The 9289-nt window shown below is 45.0% G+C and overlaps 1 protein-coding gene across 1 annotated transcript in view; it reads left to right on the forward strand.

Moving 5' to 3' along the window:
• LOC103354602 (potassium voltage-gated channel subfamily H member 7-like) overlaps window positions 1-9289 on the forward strand; it is a 66375-nt gene that overhangs the window by 53255 nt on the left and 3831 nt on the right. The window contains exons 15-17 of the mRNA XM_008278040.1: window positions 772-1053; window positions 2261-2420; window positions 6315-6504. Coding sequence (XP_008276262.1) covers window positions 772-1053; window positions 2261-2420; window positions 6315-6504 — 632 coding nt within the window. The remainder of the gene's footprint in view (window positions 1-771; window positions 1054-2260; window positions 2421-6314; window positions 6505-9289) is intronic.

Below are 9289 nucleotides of genomic sequence, written 5' to 3' on the forward strand. Positions count from 1 at the left end.
TGCTCAGTTTTTAGCAGCCGTGAAAGCAGCCTGATCACATTAACACTGAGAACCGTAGTTGCTGTGTTTGCTTCGTTAGACTCATTCACAGCAGACTTTCCTCCATCAACCTTGATTTTCCTGAGCCACCTTTTGCGCCGGCCCCTCCAGGACCTGTGCGTTCTGTTTAAAAGCTCTCAGATAAACACAGCCGCCTCGGTGCCCTCAGACAGCGGGGCGGCTTCCAGACAACAGCGCTCGGTGTGTTTGAGCGAGAGCGGCCCGCACTGTGGGAGCTGTTGTAATTTGACTTGTAACAGCCGGGAGACTTGGGACTTGGAGACAGCGCCTCCACGCAGCAGCAGCACTCAGCAGTTTGGCTTCGATTCAGGCAAATCTAATTGGTCGCCATGGTTACAAGCTGTCTGAATACAGTGCCACCGTCTCCCAATATAACGCGGAGTGAGTGAGAGCTGAGAACGAAGCTAGCGGTCCGTTTCACAGTCCGGCAGCCTGCATATCCTGCCTCCGTCCGTCAGGTGTGAAGATTTAGATTCCAGTTCAGTTTAGAGAAGCTGAAGCTTTAATGATTTAGACAGAGTTGATCTAAAACATGTCGCATCACATGATACACTTCACTACGTCAACGGGCTCGCTTTGTCCTCACCTCAACCCTGAAGCAAAACACTGTTGTCAAAGATAATGAGGCAACCCCGACATCCCCAGAGAGCGTCTTAGGGGAGAAGCCGGCGTTCCCCCGGCAGATTTCCTGATTAGTTTGTCTCTCCGTAGGCTCCCACAACAAGGAGCCGGCGGCCACCTTCTGCGACGCCAAGCAGGGGAGGCAGATCTACGCCTCCTCAGCAGCCGAGGAGAGGAGGGAGTCCGCCGAGGAGGGAGAGGACGAGGAGGACGAGGAGGAGGAGGAAGGCAGGGAGGAGGAAGAGGAGCAGAGGCCCTTGTGTTCTGGTGTGCTGGGCTACCCGGTGGTTAGGGACCACACTCTGGGCCTCGGGCTGAGCGGCGCACCGGACGCACCAGCTGAAGACAACACGCAGAACCAGGAGTATAAAGGTGACAGAAGCATGCAGTTGGTTTATTTATTTCTTCATCTTTTTATTTCTTTATTTTTGGCTTGAACAGCTTGAGAAGCCGTTTTTTCTCCTGTCATTTAGTTTATTGTGCTTCCTGAACAGATTTGTCTCTGCTCCTCCCCATCATCACAAGACAACCGGTTTACAACAAACTAAATAAAACAGAAGTGACAGCATAAATCACACCTAGAATTAAGTCATCATTGTAAATTTCCTTGTAAATCCAAAGCTGCCCCTTTAAAGTTTTACTCCAGAATGGTAATTGGCTCAGAAGTTAATTTAGAAGAACTCAAAAAAATCCTTAAGCCCAAAAGGAGGAATGTCACACCTAATAAAAACCCAAACGAGGATTATGTGTCATTATGGCAAAGCCCAAAACCCGCTCAGTAATAAAATGTAAGAGGATTATATCCAACGACTGTCTCTGGGTCACAAGTTTTGATCACAGGTCAAGACCGAACTGAAGGATTCACTTGAAACATGAGGTGAGATCATGTTGACTCCACTGCTGTGACTCCGTACAGCCGTTCAGACTCAGCATGCTAAGCTGCTGCTCCCACGGCAACGGCAGCAGGCTCCACTCAACAGCTTCCACACAAAGAGCTGCGAGTGGGATTTGGGGAGAAATCCTCACTTTTACTGCTGCATGTAGAGCAAACACACCAGTGAGCAGTTCGACCTCACACGGCCTCCTGTCTGGAAAAGTACCGTCACCTTAAATCCCCCATAAATCATTCACAGCACCCACAGTAACCTCTGGTGTAGGACTCCCCTGTGTTTCTGCTGCCAGCGTGCCTCGGTGCTGAGGCGGGGAGGCTCCGGCAGCATGTTGATTCGATAGTAATATCTCATAATTCAGCTGTTACAGCCGTAAGAGGATTTGTGCCAAAGCAGAGATCAGAGTGATATTGATTCCTATAAACAGCTCGGCGAGCGCAACATACAGGAAATGCCAATTTAATATCCAGCCATCGCTCTCAGAAACCTTAAAGGAGAGGGAGAAAAACCCACTGAGGGTGTGATTGCCAGCCAGGGTCAGTCATCTGCTTCCCCCAGTAGGATAGTGGCTGGGATTCAGGAGGTGGTGAGCTGGTCAGAGCGCAGTAGAGCTAAATGATGCTTCCCCTGAGCCTCTGTTCTAACAGCACACATCATGTGTGTTCACGCTGTCACGTCTCGCCCTCCAGAGCTCCGTGTGGACGAGTGGGTGCATCAGCGGCCCGGCGACGGCGTGGAGGAGTCGGCCCAGTGTCAGGAGACGCCAGCCGGGGAGGAGGACAGCGACACAGATCTCACCTACGGGGAGGTGGAGCAACGGCTGGACCTGCTGCAGCAACACTTGAACAGGTGAGCGGGGGCAGGAGGGCAGGAGGGCAGGAAGGCTCTGAAGCAGCATGTTGGTCACGTCAGGCCAGAGCAAACGCTGGACATCACAAACTACTTTCACTACAAGTTAGAAACACTCAGAGACACATCTGCCCAGGTGTAGCTGCTCCTCCTTTCTACCCCACGTCCCAATCAGTCTGTTCACTTGGATTGTGGGTAATTTGTTGGGTTTCAACCCTCTGAACCTCAGGCTGATCCTTTCTAGCTCCTGTAGCCTGTTTTTCCTCTGTGTGGGTTCTTTTTTTTTTTTACTGCTCCTCTGTGGAAACACATCCATGAATAAAAGTAGAGAAGACTCAGAAGTGACTGATGTGCTGTATGACACGGTGATATCGCTAAATCATGTCTAATATCTTTCATTTATTTTAGAAATAAATAAAAAATCATGTGGAATCCACACAAACACAACTCCATACTGAGGATATCTTACACGTTTAAAATGAAGCAGTTCTGATTAAATAGAAGGATTTTAATCTTAGATTTGGTTCATTTTCCACATAGAGCAGCAGGATTAGTTCAGTGACTGTTGAATGGCCAGTGTGTCTTTCTAGTTTAACTTTGTGGTTCTGATAAGTAGTGTAATGTTGACTCCTTCTAGAGAACAGTCCTGTGTCGGGTTTTCTGCTTCGATATTTAGCTAAAGTATTTTTCAGGAGCTATGTAACTGAAACGCTCTTTAAATAATTTTCAATATCAAATATATGCTAAATTTACTGAAAATTAATATACACAGTATTTTTAGACTTTACACAAACTAAATGTTTTCTTTTTGGACTCACGGTTTTTGACCTGTGCAGAACTGAAGACGCCTTTGGGATCATGTTGGGTTGTTTTCAGTAACAGGATTTTTATTCTACATCAACTTGTTTCACAGTTTACTGTACATACTTCTGCCTGTAATTGGCTGGAAACTCACAGAAGCGTATGTGTCCAGACGCCGGCTGCAGCAGGTTTGTGCAGCGAGCGGAGCATGTGAGCAGCTCGTGTGATTCTCGGCTGGTGCACTGATACAAATGAGGGGGAGGCAGACAGTCAGCAGCTGTCTATTTATAGCCACAGCCACGAGCTGCAGACACATGGCTAAGACTTGACGTCATCCTGTGAGCTTTAGATGCTGGATGTCACGGTGAAGTTGCACATTTTTGGAATAAATGGGTTTTTTATTCAAAAATGTTCCCGACTTAGTGCTCAGATGAAACAATGTGTTTGAGTTTCTTCAGGAATCTGCTCATTGGGTGAGTATTAGCCTCCCAGTAGAAATTCTGGTGAGTCTCCTCACAGCTGGCCATCATTCGGCCGTTTATATTGGGCCGGGCGACTATTTATCTAACGCAGCAGGCACGGCCGCCCCTCCACCAGCACTCACTTCACACAAGCAGGCCGGAGCCACGGCGTTTATTTGCACTTATTGTCCTCGAAGGAGCAAAAGTGGCTCCTGGCAAAGTGACAAGACGGCGTTTAAGTCTACTCCAGAAAGTCGCTGCTCGCTCTGTGCACCGGTTCTGGTTCTTTTGTAGTGAAGGACTGAAAAAAAAAAAGAAAACCGAGGAGCAGAAGAAAAGGTGATTCACCACCTCAGACTCTCTGTGCCGTGATGTAACTTGCTGCATTGGCTGATGACACACGGCTCAGGTGTTCTGGAGTTTGGCCAGACAGAAAGTTTGCAGCCAGTCGGTTCATTTTTACCTGTTTGGATCCATTTGATGAAGAATCACAGAATGTCTGCAGTCATTGCTGTGTGGTATTATTTAACACGTGGTGGAGCTAAACAAGATTTATACACCGTCAGCTATTCATTCAGGCGTTCATCCCGGTGGTGGCAGACTGACAGTAAGAACACCAGCATTCATGCCCATATCACGTTCTGATTGATTGTGACTGTTTGATCAGGAGGTTCCTTCTGGCTGGAAATGACAGAAGAACATTTTTTAACGTTCTAGTTAATAATCCCATGTTTAGAATTGTTCATACTCTCTCTCACTAATTAATGTCAAAGTCTTCATGAGCCACCACATCAATCAAACATCGATTTTTATAATTGCTGACCAGCTTTCTGTGTGTCCACTGGGATTCTGGACCGCTGCTGATCTGATGATCTTTGAGGTTTGCGTGCCGTCGCTCCGTCCTCGATGGGATTCAGGATCCAGCATGTTGTTTTCTGAGAGGTTTCTACCACATTTTAATAATTGTTCAATAATTTTGGAAATTGGCAGTTTAAGGGGGAAAAAAAATAAAAAAAAATCTTCTGGCTGGAAATAGGACACGTCAGGTGAAATTTCACTCGATGTGTAAATCTGGACTGTTGGTAGATTTTTATCTTTGTGCTGCTTCTACCTTCTACTTTACTATATAATTCCACTGTGTTGCTGATGGAAGTGTTGCTCTGCATTTATTCTACTTTGCACACTCGAAACACGTGAATATCTGGAGCAGAATGAATCAAAATGAAACAACACAAAGTAATATTCATATGACTGGTCCACTAATTTAATGCTGCTGGTGTCTGACTGCACCACGATGAATTCTGATGCATGCAAAGTACTTTTTACTAAAAACTAAATGCAGAACATTTAACTTGTGAGTATTTTATTTTTTGAATGTGATCCTGATGCTGCTGTAAGAACTTGAATCCAGTCCTCCTCCTGTCAAGTGTCAGAATGTTCTGTCTTCGCAGCAGATCTGCATTTCAGAAGCACTCGGCCACTAGAACACTCTGCACCGGCCAATGTGTAGGCGGTTGTAAGTTTTAAGTCTCCCTCTAGTGTTTCATGTTAGCATCAGCACCTATCTACTGGAATGACAGCAGCACTTGAGCAGAGGAAATGCTTTTTAGAAATTCATCTGTGCTTTCATGCACTGAAAAGTCTGTTCATCCAGGATTTCATTATCTGGATTCCATATAAGTCACCCACTTAATTCCCCCACTTTGGAATTAACAAAGGCTTATTGTACCGTAAAGCTTTTGTACATGAAGATAAGATCAAATTACTGATTGAGAGTAGTTGACTGCTGCTGCAGCATAAATGCAGCACCGTCAGTTTAACATAAGCTCTGAAGAGAGGTAAACAAAATCCCAGCACATCGCCTCACACTGAGGAGACGATGATATCACGGCTCAGGGGCTGACCGGAGCCTTTTCATCATCTCTTGGGACCATCAGCATCTTTTAGGCTTTCAGCTGCCAGTAATCCCAACCAGAGACTTATCTTAACTCAACACCTGTCCTCCAGTCAGGCTCTGGATTGATGTGACAGCCTTTATTCATTACTCTTCTTAGAACTCACTTTAGTTATGATTTCTCTGTTTACTTGCCTGTTTTAGTCCATTTAATGTTCAGTTCATTATCTAATGTTATCATGTATTTATTTTATTTATTTGCTGTATCTATCTCTATTGTAATAATAGATATTTTAGTTCATTTGTTTTATTTATCCTTTATTTTATTTCTTTTTTTTTGTCATCTGCTGTCACATGTTATTTAGGGCAGCGTTTCCTCAGTTCTCCAATCCCAGCGTTGTCCTTTATTAGTGATGGGTGCATTTCTGATTTCTGTGGTCTGTAATTGTGCTGCTATTCTGTTTGTATGAACAGTGCCATATAAATAACATCTGCTGCTGCTGTAGCTCAACTGGTTGAGCTGGCCACTCATGTAGAGGAGCTGTAGTTTGTGATACAGCAGCTGTGGGTTCAAATCCCACTCATGGCCATTTGCTGCAGGTCCCTCCCACATCTGATTAACTTTTTTAAAGAACAATCAGCTTAAAGACTCATTTTGACTTTTGCTTGATGTCAGCAAACGACGTGCGACCACTCGTCATGTTGGTTGTTCGTGTTCTTCTATGTTCTGTCCATCAGACTGGAGTCCCAGATGACCGCAGACATCCAGGCCATCCTGCAGCTCCTTCAGCGGCAGACCACAGCCGGCCCGCCCGCCTACAGCACGGTCACCTCCAGCCCCGACTACCAGAGGCCAGCCATCCGGCTCCAGCCGCTGTCTGCCCTCCAGACGGACCTGAGCCTGGGCCCTGCTCCGCCCCGGCCCCAGGTACGCCAACGCTCCACCAGCACAACAGCCCATGTTCCTGCTCCTTCTGAACAGCTCACACAGCTGGCCACGGCGTTAGCTTTGGCTCAGGTTTTATGATACGACTTGACACAAACTGAAATCATCTGTTTTGAATTACATCATGCTTTAATGTAGGTTCACATGTTTCAGAGTTGAACACATTAATCTGTTTAATGAAACAGATTCAGTTCGATGATCAGTCACTAGTTAGATCATTCAGTCTTTTCAAATGTGTGGATTTTAAGCTCGGCTAAATCAGTCAGACAAGAATGAATCTATCAGCTCAGTTTCTGAAACAGTTAATATACGACTAAACTTTGTAACCTGTTGTAAATGAACAATGAAGAAAATGAGATTAATCACCAGTGAAAACAATCATTAGATGCGTCCCGTACATATTTAATGGAGCTTTAATCGTAGTTTCTGCTAATGATGCTCATTAAACATGCTGTCAGACGAATCCTCATCAAACCTTCAGAGTGACGATGAAATGAGAACCATCTGAAATGACTTCATAGTAAATCCTGCCTTTAGTGCCATTTAGTGCAAAAGTACCCAGAGTTAGTCTGAAGCTTCAGCAGATACCTTCCAAAGCTTCTGGTGCAAAGCTTCCTGTTGGTGCTGCCGTCTCTGAACACTGCAGGGAAGCACTGTGGAGTATAAACACTGGATTTGAGGCTGTTGTGAATAAACACAACAACACATTCCTTCACAGAACTATTGTGGATTTTGTTCTCTGTCAATCTGCAGGACAGGAAGGAGGACATCCAGTAAAACATGTTCTCTGTCTGGGCTCATGTTCTCAGACGGACTTTTAGAAAATGTGACTCTGGTGTTTATATGCTGGGAAACATATCATGAGTGAAACAAGCAGCCAGCATCATCCTGAGTGTTTCCACTTTGAAGCTGTGTCCCTGTGAGCCTTTGTGGGTCTGATGTTGGGAAGGCTTGGCTGAGAAGCTTGAGCTTGGGTGTGTGACACAATGGGTTTTTTTTTTTCCCCCTAAGTCCAAAAGAGGCAAAAGAAGATGCCAAAGAAAGTCAGACAGTAGTAACTGAATGAATAGCTCAGTGAGTAAGAGGAGAGGCTGGGAGTGTGGAAGTAGTAGGTTCGAGTCCCGTCAGTAGACTTTATTTCTACTGACAAATAAATAAAATAACTCTAAAGTTGGGGAGACGCTGGTCTCGAACCCATAACCAGCTGCTCCAGAGGCAGCTTCTTATTCTACTGTGCTACCGAACAGGTTAAAAGAACATTTCGTCGTCTTCCCCTTGGCGTATTCAAAAGTGTTCCTAATAAAGTGGTCATGGAGGCGGAGTCGTTGAAGTTCAGGTGTGAGTCCATTATTGCTCCTAGATCTACATCTGGCCTACAGACAGCGTTCTCCAGCACTTTTATTGCGTTTCAACATTGAATCATCATCATTAGAATTTGGATTTTTGTTAATACGAAGAACTTTTTTGTACATTCTCTTGTAAGAAAGGCTTTCTGGGGCTGCTGCTATAGCTCACCTGGTTGAGCAGGTGACCTGTGTACAGGAGCTGTAGTCTCTGATGCAGCAGCCATGGGTTCAAATCCTGCTCATGGCCCTTTCTTGCAACCCCTTCCCTCATTCTTGTCTATGTAATGAAGGCCAAAATATAACTTTAAAAAAAAGACTTTTCTGTTGTTTGTGTTTCTTTGTGCAGGAAGTTGACTCTTCTTGTGTTTTGTTTGAAGTTTTTTACTGGAAAGGGACTTTTTTGTGATTTGATTTTGTTTTTGGCTGTAAAAATCACTCCTATTATTATTGTTATTGTTATTTTTGTTATTATTTGGCAGCCAATTGGAGTTTTGGTTTGGTTTCACAGTGCAGAGGGATTTTCTCCATATGAGACCTTTAAACATTGTGGCAGCCAAACACCCCTCTAACTCCGCCCCACTTGGTACAGTCTGGACCCCTCTTCTATCCATCCAGTTGGATTCTCCCACTTCCTGATTGCTCACCTGGTCTTCCACCTGGACTGCTTTTCATGGGAGCACATGGAGCAAACGTTTGGTGACTGCAGTGTGATCTCAGCTAAAGAGGCTGGATGTAAATGTGGAGATAAATGAGACTCAGGGTTCAGCTCTTCTGGTAACTTGTGAATGATTTCAGTGAGTTCAGTTTGTGTGTTTTACCTCACATGTCCTGTTGTTCAGCTGTTTCTTAACCAACTAGGTTTAGGTTTCACTCCATTTAATGTCAGTGTGTTTGCTCTCATCGAGCCCAAAGAAGTCTCAGATCTTCTCCAGTCTTTGAGTTTGACCTCATTGAGCTTCAGCTGAACAACAGAACATGTGAGGTGGACCAGGCTGGGTTCTGCTGAGTTCAGCTGCACACTGAGATCATCTACAAGTTCATCAAAGTCTCCTTTATCTACATGTTAAACTCTGTCCCTCATTGGTCGCAGCTTACCAAATGTCTTCATGTGCTGCTGTTCAGAGCGGTCCAGGTAGAAGTTGGAAGACGGTTCAGGAGAACCAGCAGGTTTCCCTGCTGGAGGGAAAATGTTCCGTCATGTTGCACTACATTAACTGTCCCTAATGTTTGTCTGCCCCATAAAAGCTGTTGATCAAGCAGCTTCAGAGGAGCTCTGCTGAATGTCACGTGTTTGGTGTCCTTCTGTGTCTCTACATGTGTTTAATGCTGCTGCTGTCACTGCCGGTCCACAAAGATTATTACATGAGTTCATAAAAGTGTGTGTTTTGGAGGGAAGTTTGATTTGATCCAATATTATGGAA

Source organism: Stegastes partitus, unplaced genomic scaffold (genome assembly GCF_000690725.1).
Source record: "Stegastes partitus isolate 25-593 unplaced genomic scaffold, Stegastes_partitus-1.0.2 Scaffold113, whole genome shotgun sequence".
Classification (NCBI taxonomy): domain Eukaryota; kingdom Metazoa; phylum Chordata; class Actinopteri; family Pomacentridae; genus Stegastes; species Stegastes partitus.